The sequence below is a fragment of the Macaca fascicularis genome, chromosome 5 (genome assembly GCF_037993035.2).
Source record: "Macaca fascicularis isolate 582-1 chromosome 5, T2T-MFA8v1.1".
Lineage (NCBI taxonomy): Eukaryota > Metazoa > Chordata > Mammalia > Primates > Cercopithecidae > Macaca > Macaca fascicularis.
The window spans coordinates 8754771-8770985 of NC_088379.1; the positions used below are offsets into that span (position 1 = coordinate 8754771).

The following is a 16215-nucleotide window of genomic DNA, read 5'->3' on the forward strand; positions in this document are numbered from 1 at the left end:
TCAGATGGTGATAATAAGACTTCATGAGAAAAAGCAGAGGTGGGAAATCAGGGGTTGGGGGCAGGTTGGTTTTAGATGGGAAAGTGCAGAGTCCACGGGCACAGATGTGGGAAGGTAGGGAGGTGTTGTGGGAGCTTGAGGAACGTTCTTTCCTCTTTTCTTTTCCCTCCCTCCCTCCCTTCATTCCTTCCTTCCTTCCTTCCTCCCTTCCTTCCTTCCTCCCTCCCTCCCTCCCTCCCTCCCTCTCTTTCCTTCCTTCCTTTCTTCCTTCCTTCCTTCCTTCCTTCTTCTTTTCTTTCTTTTCTCTTTTTTGAGACAGCCTTGCTCGGTTGCCCAGGCTGGAGTGCAGGGGTGCGATCTCACTGCAACCTCTGCTTCCCAGGTTCAAGAGATTCTCATGCCTCAGCGTCTTGAGTAGCTGGGACTACAAGCGTGTGCCACTATACCTAATTTTTGTATTTTTAGTAGAGATGAGGTTTTACCATGTTGGTCAGGCTGGTCTCAAACTCCTGAGCTCAAGTGACCCGCCTGCCTCAGCCTCCCAACCTGTTGGGATTACAGGCGTAAGCCACCATGCCTGGCCCCTATTTGTTTCTAGGTTCTGAGAGAAATAGGAAGCAAGGCCATAAGCACGACAGGCGAGCTGCAGAGGTCTGAGAAGATGTGACACAAGTGCCTAGGGTAGCATGTGGCCTGGATCAAGGAGAGGGGATTGTAGGATAGGGTGGGGGCTCAGGAGAGCTGTAGAAACTGGAGAATGGCTGTTGCTCACTAGCCTGGCTGGGCTACCTCTGTGTAGCACTAGAGGTTCACCAGGTGAAATGGATAAAGGGGTTGGCGGGTGAACCATGGCTGAGGAGGGTCCACAGGGACAGCCAAGGGGATGGATGGGCTGTAGGTGCTGCGAGGCTGAAGAGCTACAGGAGTTGGGATGAAGGAGGAGCCAGAGGAGGCCACGAGAGGAGAGGACACGGGGAAGAAGGAGGAAGATCTGCATTCACGTGTGGCCACTGTGTTCCAAGTTCACTCCATGTGTGCAACGGGGACAACAGATGCTCGCTGAGCCAGCCTGGCAGGAGCGCAGTGCAGCTGATGGTTGGGAAACCACGAAATGCACCTGTAATGGACTTCAGAGCTGATGCCCTACTCTGCAACTGTGCTGTTTTTCTATGAAAATCCTCTCCTCCTCACTGGTCTCTCGTTTATCTTGTACTTCTGAGTTAGAGCTGCTCAAGAGTATTCGAGGGTGCTCTCCACACAGTCCTCCGTGCAGGCAGTGCTATAAGCAGATCACTGTGACGTGCCACATCCACAGTCTCACCTTGATATTCTAGTGACAGCACCACAGGCACATCTCCTTCCCGTGGAGGCCGTTGAGCCTGCTGGGAAGGGGAAGTAAATATTTAGAAAGCCCTGTCAAGGGCCAGGCCCTGGGTAGGTATTTTCAAGTGGGTGCTCAGATCAGTCAAGCCTTGTAAAAATGCTGGAAGATATTCCTCTCATACTGCAAAAAAGAAACCCCAAAGAAGATCCTGACAGGGTGAATAGCTCACCCATGACCTTGCCAGTAAGTGGCAGCCAGGAGTCGGGCTGTTCTGACCACTCAGAAACCCGCTGTACCAGGAGGAGGCTGACCAATGAGGTTCTTATCCTTGCAGAGTGCGTGCTCGCTGCTATTTATTTTTATACCCCTAGTCTTTAGATTCATAAAAATGCTAGAGGACACATATTACTATTATATAGAAAAGTTTCATTTATTCAAATTAAATTATGGTATGAGTTTCATATACAAATAAATTCTGTGTAAATAATACAAAATGCTACAAATTTCAATCTTGTAAAAATGCAAAAATACTTGTAATACTATACATATATAATTCCTTTAACATGACCAACACGTACAGTGGTTGACACTGCACATGCGCTCTCCCGCTAGCTGAAGCTGCTGAGACAGCATCCAGCCTTTGGCTTCTGTGACGTCAGCGCTCCCTCCCGCAGCTGCCTCACGGTGAGCCAGCAGGCCCTCCCCCTCAACCCTCAGTTCAAGATGCTTCAGATTATGTGCCATCATCAGGAGGGAAGCTACCTATTCTCTGGCTAGTTAGAAGGAACCATCATGGGGAAACCGGGTCCTCCTACAGCCCTGACACCAGCCTGCCAAACTGCAAACAGACCTCTACTGTGGAGAAGCGCGGTACATCACTGGTCTAACTCGTTTTCATTCTGCAGCGTCTTCATCGCTAGGCCCCAGAGAGTCATGCTGGAGAAAAACTGGCCCTCTGAGTTCCTATAAGCGGTGGAAGATGCTCGACTGCCCAGGGGATCACCGCAGTGGTTGTCCAAAGCAGCCAGAGAGGAGCGGATCATGGCCATGCCATCGGCCTGCAGCGGCTCGCCACCGGCTGGGGTGTCCACATCCGAGTAAGCATAGGTCTGAGGCTGTGTCTGCTGCATCTGGGGCTTGGCAAGTTTACCAGGATCCAAACTCAGCTTCTCCTGGTCACTAACTCCATGAGGTTGGATCATGGACCGTAACTTACAATAGGAGCCGCCAGAGTGGCTATCAAATTCCGCCACAGAATTTTCCACTGGGTGGACGGGGAGTTTAACCGACACTGGCATCAGCGTCACGGACGTGTCTTGGGAGAAAGAGTCTGAGCTCTGAGATTTCTCCAGGTCGGAGGTCTCGATAGCTTGGCTGAGCTCCTCCAGCACGTCTGGGCTCTCGTCACCAGCTTTGCAGTGCATCTTCTTGTGCCGCCGGAGCACTGCGGAGCGGGTAAAGCACTTGTTACAGATCTCACATGTGTACGGCTTCTCCCCAGTGTGAGTGCGGACATGTCTGCGGAGGTCACCTGACCCCCCAAAACATTTCCCTGGAAAAAGAAAAACAGTTATTTATTTATTTAAACAGGGTCTCGCCCAGGCTGGTCTTGAACTCCCAGCCTCAAACAATCCGCCTTCCTCAGTCTCTCAAGCAGCTGGACTACAGGCGCGTGATACCACGCCTGGCTAATATACATATACATTTTGTAGAGACAGGGTCTTGCTATGATGCCCAGGCTGAAAAAAGATGTTTTTACAGTGGCCATTCTGGAAGGATTCTCTCCTCCCCTCCTAAGACACCGAACAACCCTGATCTGAGGAGGGGGGTCACCTCACAGCTCCTGCTCACTCTGGAAGGCTTTCCATTCCTGTGGGAGGTGCTTCTCCAGCTGCGGACCCCTCCAGCTTACGACCTTTGGTTTTGAGTATCTCAGCGTCAGTCCTTTGATTCTCACTGAGTCTCCCTGCATGTGGGTACCATGGGCACCTGCCAAGCCCATGCTGAGAAACCACAGCTCTCCTCGTCAGTTTCACTACATGTTCATAAATCGAACACAGCCAATCTATAATTTAGAAACACCTTTTCTAAAGGTGTTTGTGTATTCGGGTGTTTGTCTCGAAAAAAAAAAAAAAAATTGCCCAGGCTGGAGTGAAGTGGCGTGGTTTTGGCTCACTGCAACCTCTGCCTCCAAGGTTCAAGTGCTTCTCCTGCCTCAGCCTCCCGAGGAGCTGGGACTACAGATGCCTGATACCACGCCTGGCTAATTTTTGTATTAATATTTTTAGTAGAAATGGCATTTCACCATGTTGGCCAGGCTGGTCTTAAACTCCTGACCTCAAGTGATCTGCCCACCTTAACCTCCCAAAGTGCTGGGAGTGAGGCGCCCAGGCTGTAGTGAGGCGCAATCTCAGCTCACAGCAACCTCCACCTCCTTGGTTCAAGCAATTCTCATGTCACAGTCTCCTGAGTAGCTGGGATTACAAGCGTGTGCCAACACACCGGGCTAATTTTTATATTTATTGTAGAGATGGGGTTTTGCCATGTTGGCCTGCCTGGTCTTGAACTCCTGGCCTTAAGTGATCAGCTCATCTCAGCCTCCCAAAGTGCTGGGGTTACAGGCATGAGCCATGGTGCCTGACCCTGTATTCAGCTTTTAACAAAATTGTATGCATTCCTGTCCAAGTTCTATTTCCTTTCTCTGTGAATATGGCAAAGGTAAGGAATCTAGCTCCACCATTGGAGTAGGTAAGATGAGAAGGAACTCAGCACATAACCTTACAAAGGCCACAGACTAGCCAAGAATGAGCTGCACAACTCACATGGATAAATATTTAGAACTTTTCACTTCATATCTGAATTCTCAGCTATCTAGCTCCAGTCAAGCAATGGGTAGGCTATTTTTTTGTTTTTTGTTTTTGAGACGGAGTCTTGCACTGTCGCCCAGGCTGGAGTGCAGTGGCGCGATCTTGGCTCATTGCAAGCTCCGTCTCCTGGATTCACGCCATTCTCCTGCCTCAGTCTCTCAAGTAGCTGGGACTACAGGCGCCCGCCACCACACCCGGCTAATTTTTTGTATTTTTTTTAGTAGAGACAGGGTTTCACCATGTTAGCCAGGATGGTCTCGATCTCCTGACCTCGTGATCCTCCTGCCTCAGCCTCCCAAAATGTTGGGATTACAGGCGTGAGCCACCGTGCCTGGCCTATTTTTTTTTTTTTTAAGCCTTGAATAATCAAACTGGACGTGAGCTTACATGCCTAAACTTTGGGCACATTTTCCATATAAAAAATACTGTAGGCCAGCTGAGGTGGCTCACACCAGTAGTTCCAGCACTTTGGGAGTCTGAGGAGGGAGGACTGCTTCAGCTCAGGAGTCCAAGACCAGCCTAGGCAACATAGTGAGACCCTGTGTCTACAAAAAACAAAATAAAAATTAGCTGAGTGTGGTGGTGCATGCCTGTGGTCCCAGTACTCAGAAGACTGAGGCAGGAGGATCGCCTGTGCCCAGGAGGTTGAGGCTGCAATGAGCTGTGATCGCACCACTGCACTCCAGCATGAGCAACAAAGAACCCCGTCTCAAAAAAAAAAAAAAAAAAAAAAATTAAAAAACCAGAAACCAAAACACTACAACAACACATCACAGTGACCTTTGCCTTTGTGCTTTCACATCTGTGTTTTGCCCACAATGTCAGGCTCAGGCTCAGTCTCCTTCACAGAATGCTAGAGTGAAAGCATATTTAGTTTCTGCGTTGCCCCTGTAACACATGCTTTACTCAGACATGCGGAATTTTGTGAATTAGAAGCTTCACTGCTGCACTTGCTGGCTGCTTCCAACTGTTTGCTGCTCTAACATAAAGTTTTTATTTTTATTTATTTATTTATTTATTTTGAGACAGTCTCACTCTGTCGCTCAGGTTGGAATGCAGTGGCGCGATCTTGGCTCACTGCAACCTCCGTCTCCCGGGTTCAAGTTAATTCTTGTGCCTCAGCCTTCTGAGTAGCAGGAACAACAGGCACACACCACCATGCCCAGCTAATTTTTGTATTTTTAGTAGAGACGGGGTTTCGCCATGTTGGCCAGGCTGGTCTCAAACTCCTGACCTCAAGTGACCCACCTGCCTCAGCCTCCCAAAGTGCTGGGATTACAGGCGTGAGCTACCGCGCCTGGCCAAGTTTTTATCTTTCTTTACATTGTTTCTTCAAGATAAATTCTCAATAGTTGAATTACTGAACAAGATGGGACAAGCACTTTTAGTATCCCTAATATGTAAAATTTTTAGTCATGACAGAGTTCCCACCAAGAAAGAGGAGTATGGGAGTCTCTCCTTCGTCTTTCAAGTCGAGAGGAGCTTGGCTCCACCTGTGTCCGGTCGCAAGGAGGGCACAGGGGAATAGCGCCCACCTCCTGCACAGTAGGTCTAGTAGGGGATAGGTGGGTGGGCGCCACACTGCTGTGGGCCTGCAGGCCCCTGAATGCAGGCCCCTGAACACAGGCCTGAAGGCTGCCACCCACTGGACAAGAGGCACGCTGGAGCTGCTCTGAATCAGCAGGGAGGCTGCCCAGAAGGCAGTGAAGCCCCAACAAAGCCTCCCTATAGTAAGCTGCTACTAACTCAGGGAGCCAGGAAAGAGGCCAGTTGGACAGAAATGCATGGCTGCGTAGTGCAGGCCTGTGTCTTGGAAAGCACAGTGAAATGCTGGGGGAAGACAGGGAAGGCAGACTTGAGAACTATGAAGCCCAGCACGCATGACACAGCGAGAGCGCGCGAGCCTGCGAGCAGTTCGACACACTGAGAAGCTCAGCATGTGAAACCCTCTTAAAATAGAACTGTCTATATACCCAAGAAAATGGAAACACACCCCCACACAGGCCTGTGTACACAGATGTTCATAGCTGCTTAGTGCAAGAAGTCGACTACAAAATACCCCGTGTCATATGAGTCCATGCATAGGAAATGTCTAGAACGGGCAAGTCCACAGAGACAGAACCTAGAGGAGTGGCAGCCAGGGGCCTGGGCTGGTAATGGGGTTGCTAATAGGTATAAGGCTTCCTTTTGGGGTGATGAAAATGTTCTAAAATTAGATTGTGTTGAGAGTTACACAACTTTGTGAATCTACCAAAAACCACTGAATTGTTCACTTTAAATTGGTAAATTTTATGGTATGGGAATATTGTCTCAAAGCTGTTAAAAACTGACCCTGTCACATAACATTCCTGCTCTCTTCAGCTCTTCCCCATCCCCCAGAAGTTGACCTCGTCAGGGTGGGAAACCAGGGTTAGTGAGGCAGGGAAAGGGCAGAACCCTAAGTGGAGTGGAGGGGACGGAAGGCCTCACTTCCTCCACAGCAGGGTCTGAGCAGCAGCAAGTCCTAGCCGGGGAGGGAGGACAAAATTTACCTTTAAATCAAGTTCACAGTTGTGACAATTATTTGGAACTGACATTTTAAATTAGTGATTTGAGACTCATTACTGATGCTTTGAGATGAAGCTCTCGCTGTCACCCAGGCAGTGGTGCGATCTCGGCTCACTGCAGCCTTGGCCTCCTGGGCTCAAGAGATCCTCCAGCTCCCACCTCCCAAGTAGCTAGGATTACAGGCACACGCCTACATTAGTGATTTAAAGTGATGAAACTTCACTTTCTAAGAGTGATCAGAGTGGTCATGGAGCTGCCTAAATCTGTATCCAGAAGATCTGTGTACAATTTAAATGGAGGGACAAAAACCAAGTGTCCTCTGGTTATATGCAGAAGTCCTGCTGGTTTCAGACTCCAATTACAATCAGAACGAACCCCTCTGAATGGTGCCCTGAATCCAGGCTCCCTACAGCTGGACTCTGAGCATTTCTTATTTGGTCTAAACAGATCATCATCGAAGTTGCTGTCACTCATAGTTTTGCCCATGATTCAATAAGCACCTCAATTACCTGTCATGGGTACACACACTCCCTCTTTAGAGGCCGTGTGTATAGGAATCCCGGCTCCAACGCTGTGATCACAGGTCATGAGCGACCTGATCCTGAGTCTCCGTGTCCTCATCGGAGCAGTCAGGTGCCCTGAAATCGGGGGCCGCCAGCTTTTCACTCTCCTCCCAGAGGCTCACAACAAAGCATCAAGTGCCCACGAGAATAACCTCTGCTCTGTAAGTCTGTGATCTATGGAAGCCCACCCCCTGTGCTCAGCATGTGCTCCTATGCTCTGGCGGGACCGCCGCTCTCCTTCATGTGCGGCCACATGTCCTGCTGTCCCCCCACTTTCCCAGCCACCCTCCCTCTTCCCATCTGGACCAGGAGCCCTCAGCACCTGGGACCCTGTCTTAGTCATCTTTGTATTGGGAGCATTTAGGACAGTTCCTAATATCTCAAAGACAAGCAGCAAATGCCTGACACACAAACGCAGGAATGAACGAGAGATCATGTGAGGCAGTAAAAAAACAGCATTGTTCCCATTTTACCTTGGAGAAAACAAAGGGCTCATCCCAGACACACAGTCAGCTAATGAGGGCTGGGGGACAAAGCGCTTCCCACACACGGATGACTAGGGGACAGCCAGAAACCCAAACTCACCGCAGGCAGAGCAGCTGTAAGGCCGCTCCCCCGTGTGCCGAATTCTGTGCTTTACTAACTTCCTTTGCATATTAAAAGACTTTCCACACTCATCACAGGTGAAGACTTTATCAGCCGTGTGTGTCTTTTTGTGCTCCTTCAAATTACTGAAGTTACTAAACCCTAGAGAAACCATAACAGGTGTTAAGCTGAAGGACAGAGAACATTTGAATCAGAAATCAAGAAGAGGAAAACACTCAGCTGTACCTCGACCACAGATGTCACACAAGTGTGGTTTTTCTCCTGAGTGAATAATAATGTGACGTTGGACGTCGCCAGAGGCTGCAAACCTAGAATGTAATTTGAAAATTCAATTAAGAGCCTTTCCACATTACTGTGGGTCTTTATAACTGTAACTCTCTGAGGGAGGAGATACCTGCTCCTGACATTGCTGCAGAACGGAATCTGAACTGGACTGGTTTCATCTGAAACGTGCATGGAAAAAATCCTTTTCTATTTTTTTAAGGACAGCAGAACATGATGCAAGTGTCTTGTTTTTGAAGCATTTTTTTCTACCTGATTTCATTACACTTTCTTCCTCAGTTTTACAGAGCACAAGATCAGATACTGTATGGTTTAGCATCTCTACCTTAGGGGCTATAAAGAGAGTGAAAAGGGAGTCTCACCAGTTCAGAGCCAAATGCCCCTTCCACCCTTGCAGTCTTGCCAAGGTTCCTGGGGTCTCATGGGAGAGACCCTAGCTGGGTGGTGCCAACCCAAGGAGGGTGACCTTGAGAGAGCCCAGAGAGAGTTCTGCCCTGGTCTAGCCAGGTGTGACCCTTGACCCTTGCTCTTTTCACTATAAAGTAAAATGCAAACGGGAGCTCAGAGTCTCAGGGACCAAGAGGTATGGCCGTCACCCTCCACTGTGAATATCCCCAGAGAATAAGCTCTCCTCTTTCTGAGCCCCAACAGAGACTTATACCTGTCAGTCCTAACATTGAGAACAAGGGAACTAAATGAAGAAAGGGAACCAGCATTCACTGAGCGGATGCTGTGTGCAGGTGATCGGTTACATGTTTAACAACCATTATCCCACTGAGTCGTTCCACAACACTGCCAGGCAGGCACCTTCACCCCACTTTCCAGATGGGAAAACCAAGATCTGAGGCGGTTACTAACTTGCCTTAGACAGTAATTCCAACCCAGGCCCTCAGATGTGGAAATCTATGTTCTTTCCTTTCCACTACGCCTGTAGCAGAGTATGTTATATTCTGAGGAAGACGCTGCATATAGACCTGGTTTCAAATACATGCCTTGGCCGGGCGCAGCGGCTCATGCCTGTAGTCTCAGTACTTTGGGAGGCAGAGGCGGGTGGATCACCTGAGGTCAGGAGTTCGAGATGAGCTTGGCCAGCATGGCAAAACCCCGTCTCTACTAAAATTACAAAACTTAGGCGGGTGTGGTGGCACGTGCCTATAATCCCAGCTACTTGGGAGGCCGAGGCAGGAAAATCACTTGAACCCAGGGGGGTGGAGGTTGCAGTGAACCGAGAGCGAGCCACTTCACTACAGCCTGGGCAAAAGAGTGAAAACTCTGTCTCAAAAAAAAAAAATAAATAAATAATAAACACATGCCTCACTTTGAAATTGAATTCAGAAGGTTCAGATTTCAAACACCGTGCAAAATGAGACACACAGGGGCCAACAGTGATATGACGCCATCAGAGGCAGCAGGAGGTCTATGTTCCCAGACATCTGGAAGGAGCGGCAGATGATACTGGGCCCTGAACTTGGCTTTCAGCGTTCAGGCCACTACAGCAGAAAGGCAGATGTGCTGCCGGCCGCAGCTTTCGTTTGTTTTCTACCATTGGCAGAGACAATGGTTTTCCTGCAACTGAATCTAGAGTTGCTTCTTCCTCGGCTTTCCCCAGCATGTGCTGAGACTGAATATGAGGACTCTGACTTCTAACTGACCCCAATGACTATCTCTTGCCCCAAGATGCTTCGATATGAACCTGTGAGAGGCAGAGACTCTGTACTGTTTATTTTTGTGGACCCATCTAGCACTTAGCATACAGCAGGTGTCTAAAAAATGCTGAGTCAATGAATGATTAAATAAATGAATATAAAAGCTATGTAACCAAGGTGCGTATGGAGCTTCGTAACTGGTATAGTCCTGGCTGATGCCTGTCGTTCTGGCACAACCACCAGATGATGGAGTATGTGGCCTGACGTACAGCCCAAGGATGGGAAGGAGGGTTGAGGGTGCCAGCCTGCACACACAGCAGGGGAAGAGCTCCTCATTTATACCACGCTGCAGAGGAATCAAACTGCCATACACACTGACCTCAAGAGTCAGATTCTCTTTCGCCAGGTCAAAATCCTACCCACCCATCAAAATGTACTTTCCTCCTCCCTGGGGTGGAGCTCCCACAGGCTGTCACAGACCCACGGCTTGTGGCACCTTCCACCATCTCTTTCTCTCCTGAAATCTAGTCACTCGGCTGGCAAGTCCCATCTCCCCTACTAGACAGTCACCTCCTTGGGGGCATTAATCTATTATATTTTCAGAGATATTTTTAGAATGATGAAAATTTTAATATAAAATAATTTTGTGGCATGTAAAACCCCATTTTCTTTTTGCGACTCCTGTCCCAGATTTTCTTTCTTTGAATTTTCTTTTGATTATTCTCTCATGTGTCGCATGCAAAGCCAGAAGGTTTGAATTTACCTGTGTTCTGCAGTGGCAGGGTGAGCCCACATGTGGCTCATCTGCAAGCCACCGCTTCAGAGGACACTGACTGCCAAAGACACTGAGACTAGACATGCTCCCTTCCACACGGAAGAACACGCCCAGCACTGACCTCTTTCCACAGATCTCGCAGATGTATGGTTTTTCACCAGAATGCCGTCGTAAGTGAGTCTGCAAGTTACCTGCCTGCAAAAAGAGGAAAAGAAGAACACGCCAATAACGAAAGTTTTTGGTTTTTTAAATTATATAAATTCAAAAGGAAAACTGACACATTTAGCCAGGTTCTAATTCAACTGCCAGAAGATGAGCCACACACAACTCAGCCGTGGGCAAGAGGATGAGGAGCAGCCAGAGTGCCTGGCCACCTGCTGCACACGGGATGTGTCTCTACCCCATCCTCCATGTGAGCCCTTGGCTGTGTCCCAGCTGAGGCACACACTATGCAGTGCTTCCCTGTTAAAACAGCACCCTGTGGAGGCTGCTGTGGTGGTCGCCAAGCCTGGACTTTAAACAGGCCTTGATATATTTTACTTGGGCCATGTATTTAAAATATCATTTAAAACAAACAAAAGCACCACACGTCCTTATTTCAGTATTGTTTCTTTCTAAAAAACATACTTTTGTTCATAAACAAGGGAAGATATTTCCAAAAAGTACTTCCTCTGGCAAGTACACTTGGTTCTTTCTGACAGGTTTCTCAATGTTACCTTTGTGCAAAAGTGCAAATCAGGAGAATCACGGCAGCCTCTCAGGTGCAGGGCCACTGTGTTCCTAATTTCTGAAGCTAGCAAGGCTTTGCGAAGAATAACACTGAAACGGGGATCATCAGATGGATTTCTATGCACTAATCAGTATCAAATTACCTAAAGTACAGGGAAATCAAAACTGCAAATGCCTCAGATATTTAAAAAGCTACTTGCTAATGTTTCATATTAGGATTTGGAAAATCTTCCATTGCTGTAATTAATAGTCTCAACCTGTTATTTTCCTCATTTTAATCTTGTACAGTGTTCTGTTGCAAAACAAAGAAAAAGAAAAAAAAGGAAAACCCACTGAAATTAGGTAATACACCCAGCGGTAAAAATAAGCAGGTGTCATGCACAAGATAAGCCAAAAACAAGAATGAATATCAGCCAACTAACATATGGGGCTTTTTCAATTTGCAAATTGTATTTTAAATAAAATGCAAAGATTAAGATTCATGGTTAAGATCTGAAGATGAGTTTGATATCGACTTGTGAGTGAAAACTAGAAATCACAAGTATTAAAAAATGCCATCTGACTATATAATGTGAAAGATGCATCACGTCTATCAAACTCTGGGGAACAGAGTTAGACATTACATTTAAGAATATGATAAATGTGGCTTCGAAAAAACTCAGGTTTGTTTTCAATAACCAAAGAGAAAGAGTTTGACAAGACTTTGGAAAATGTCCAGCTTTTAATAGAATGGCTACTAATAACAATAAAACAAGTATCAACAGCAATATACATTTGCTGAACCTGAAATTAGGCCTTTACATGCATTATCAAATTACCACCTATTTTCTTGAGATAAATAATACAACTAACACTGTATTCAGATAAACTGCACAATTACCATTGTATTCAGATAAATAAAGTAGTTGTTCCAGTTACATGGTGGAGCCAGAAATTAATATTGGTTGGTGTGAATCTAAACTCCTCTACTTGTGGGGAAACCTTGAGGACGCACAAGTTTCTATGAATGAAAGTGTGCTTTGAATATTTAATATGACAGTTACTTTGCCACTCAGGAAACACATACTGGAGAGTTAAAATAATACACCAGTGTTTTAAATTAGTCACTTGCAAATTTCAGAAAAGCTGATCAGTTACATAATAATCAGAAATAGCACCATCTGCTGAACTGTTAAATTAGAGCCCTCTTGTTTTTGGTTATTTTGTAAACTATGTACTCGGAATGAAATGCATTCTGGGTTAATTTTTAGCAAAGCTGCATTTTTCTTTTTTAAAAATGGTGGAACAATTACTTGTTTTCAAAAGAAATATAATCAAATGATCTTCCATTTAATATTTTAAGTGATAGAAAAAACTTTAAAGTGTTCTTTACTTATTTTGTACTAGAAACAGACAATGAAATAATCTTTCTCCCTGATTAAGGAATGTATATTTCTGATAAATAATATAAAAGCAGATTAAATAAAACTAATGGAATGAGCCATGCAAAAAATCCAATAGTACATTCAAATAATTTACTCCAGGTTACATAGCAAACTCAGGCCCAGATTATTAGAGCTTTAGTCAATATTTTTATTTCTGGTAAACTTTTGATATATTCTAGTATTGCATGCACACACCATGTCTTAGAAATCATCTATAGTTGTGTCCATAAAAATTCTAGCAAGTAAGCCGGGAGCAGTGGCTCACGCCTGTAATCCCAGCACTTTGGTAGGCTGAGGCAGGTGGATCACGAGGTCAGGAGATCGAGACCATCCTGGCTAACATGGTGAAACCCTGTCTCTACTAAAAATACAAAAAAAAAAAAAAAAATTAGCTGGGCGTGGTGGCAGGCACCTGAAGCCCTAGCTATTCAGGAGGCTGAGGCAGGAGAATGGTGTGAACCCAGGAGGCAGAGCTTGCAGTGAGCTGAGATCATGTCACTGCACTCCAGCCTGGGCGACAGAGCGAGACTCTGTCTCACAAAAACAAACAAAAAAATTCTAGCAAGTGGTATAATAGCTATCATTTATTAAGAACTTACTATGAATGAGGCTCTTTGCTAAATTGTTGCAAAGAGTATTTAACTTAGTCAATACAATGTCTTGTAAAGCAGTACTATCCATGTTTTACAGATAAGGCAACAGAGGCTCTAAGAGGTAAGTAACCAGCCTTGGGTCATGAAATGGGGACTGGATTTACTAATGCAGGTTTGCCTAGTGACTCCAAAGTTTGGACTGTTAAACCTATGTTAAAGATATTAGCAGTAAAGGAACTTTGATCCTTTCTAATACCGTTTTAATTCAGATGGAGTTGTTAGAATTTTTAACAGAAAAACTCTGCTGTAGAGAAGAATTAACATCTGCCCTGAGCAATTTTATAATAAACTCCTTCTGACCTTCTGACAGGTACTTGAACCTCAGTGCTTCAACGTGAACAAACCCAGCATCTATTCCCTATCATGAGCACTCTTTTGGTTTTTTTTTTTTTTTTTTTTTTTGAGACAGAGTCTCGCTCTGTCACCCAGGCTGGAGTGCAGTGGCTGGATCTCAGCTCACTGCAAGCTCCGCCTCCCGGGTTTACGCCATTCTCCTGCCTCAGCCTCCTGAGTAGCTGGGACTATAGGCGCCCGCCACCTCGCCCGGCTAGTTTTTTGTATTTTTTAGTAGAGATCGGGTTTCACCATGTTAGCCAGGATGGTCTCGATCTCCTGACCTCGTGATCCACCCGTCTCTCGGCCTCCCACAGTGCTGGGATTACAGGCTTGAGCCACCGCGCCCGGCCCATGAGCACTCTTAACAGCAGTTGAGTGTTTACATCAAAAAAAGTCAGGAATTGTAATCATTTAGAGATAAAAGAGATTCCAGATCTTAAAAGTCAGTTAGCTCAGGACTTTCAAGACTTTAGGATTTCACAAAGCAATAAAATTAAAAAGAAAAAAAAAACGTAAGGATTAACATAGAGATATCACTTAAACAATAACTACTATTTTGATGAAATGTCATTTAACAGTAAAGGTGTGGGAAATACAACCTCAGAGATGAAAACGTAATAGCTTGGGCAAAGCTCATTAAGTGTCCTTATTTTTTGTGTTTCCACCATGGATGGATGACACTGTCACCTCTGGCACGAGTCCACATCAGCATCCTGGAAACGCTTCCTATAGGGTAATCCTGCAGAAGGCACTAGCACCCCCGGACTTGGGCAGACAGCTGGCTAGACAGCGCTGCTGGGAGAGTACTGCCTCTCAAAACCCACCTCTCTGTACCAGCTGCCCAGTGTTCCTGTTTCTGCCTGCTTGGAGGAACAAAAGCAATCCTACTCCTCCACCCAAAGAGAGCTAATTACGCCGCATTCTTTCCTGTTTCTCACAGGACAGGCACTCAAAACTTTTCACTCTTTTGGTTCTCTCCAATGCCCTCCCAACAGTCCATGTTCTATGCCACAGAGGAAACGTTTCCCTCTGAGTGTGACTCAGTCATACTCTAAAGTATGACATGACTCTTCCTTGCAGAGATCTGGACATATACAGTGTCCAGTCACACGGACAGATGCAGCTTCTGTGGTCACTCTAAGATGATGCTAACTTCCTTATGCTGGCATGCCATACTCATAATGCAGGTTGCGGTTAACTTTTTTAAAAAGACTAACCCACTAAATACTAAATTCTCAGTAAGCAGGATGAGGCATTCTTATTTGTAAATGTTTCTATACAAGAGCATTCCAATCCCCTGTAGCCACAAACATTTACTCTAGTTCATTACAAGAAAATAATGTTAGGCATACGGTGGAGGGTGGACCAGCGGGCATTCTTTACCACGCATCCCTATGCAGACAATCTGACTGCTTTCTTGCCCCAGCATGCCAGGGACGCCAGGCTTGCCCAGTGCCTGCTTGTCTGCAGGGCTCACCTAAGCAATCTCTCAAGCATTTCATGGCCTCGTGCTGTCCCAAACACACCTTTCAGGTAGAAAGGACTACTGCCTTTTCTTTGCCCACATTGTTCCTGTAGATATCTGTCAGCAGTTCCGACATTTCACTGTACTCGATCATTTACGTGTCTGTTTCTTCCTCTAAACGGTAAGCTCCTGGAGGCCATGGCCATTATTGTCCCTGCTCTCAGCACACAGCAGAGCTCATGGACAGCATATGGACACTGCAGGCTTGCAACAAACATTAGAACAGTTCCTTGTTCACCAAAACTCATACTTTACTATGAAAATAAAGCAGCAATATACATCTGAAAACTATCACTACGTATGACTCTACAATCATAGAAACCTAATAAAAGTACACAGACGAATACAGAAGGGAAGGGTTTCTGGATTGGGCAGGGCTACCCTTGGTAGGATTTAAGAGAGCAAGTGCAGGTCAAGGGCTATAGTGGTGGTTCTCAACCTTGGCTGCACGCCAAAATTGCTGAATTTTTAAAAATACTGATACCTGGCTGGGTGCGGTGGCTCACACCTGTAATCCCAGCACTTCGGGAGGCTGAGGTGGGTGGATCACGAGGTCTGGAGTTTGAGACCATCCTGGCCAAAGTGGTGAAACCCCGTCTCTACTAAAAATACAAAAAATGAGCTGGACGTGGTGGCACGCACCTGTAGTCCCAGCTACTTGGGAGGCTGAGGCAAGAGAATCACTTGAACCCAGGAGGGGGAGGTTACAGTGTATGCCACTACACTCCAGCCTGGGCGACAGAGCGAGACTCCGTCTACACACACACACGCGCGCACACACACACGCACACACACACAAAACCAAAAAACAAAAAACACCAATACCCAAGCCCCACTCCAAATCACAGAATCAGAACCTCTGATGTGGGCACCAGGGATCTGTGTCAGGAGAGAGGAGTGGATGTGGACTGCAGCCTGACTGAATGTCTGGCTTTAAT

General features: G+C 46.3%; 1 protein-coding gene across 21 annotated transcripts in view; it reads right to left on the reverse strand.

The window, feature by feature from the left end:
- Window positions 1-1729: 1729 nt before the first annotated feature.
- Window positions 1730-16215, reverse strand: part of ZBTB49 (zinc finger and BTB domain containing 49) — a 32449-nt gene continuing 17963 nt past the window's right edge. For 5 of the 21 annotated variants that reach the window (XR_012434660.1, XR_012434656.1, XR_012434654.1 and 2 more), the window contains 2 exons: window positions 10732-10805; window positions 1730-2876 (listed from right to left, as the gene is read on the reverse strand). Coding sequence is in view for 13 of the 21 variants with exons in the window: in XM_074039428.1 (XP_073895529.1) it covers window positions 2852-2876; window positions 10732-10805 (99 nt within the window). In the remaining 8 variants the exon portion in view is untranslated. Of the gene's footprint in view, window positions 2877-7247; window positions 7377-7886; window positions 8049-8132; window positions 8216-10729; window positions 10806-16215 lie in introns of those variants that run through there. The other 16 variants (XM_065544772.1, XM_005554467.4, XM_074039422.1 and 13 more) reach the window with 6 other exon arrangements.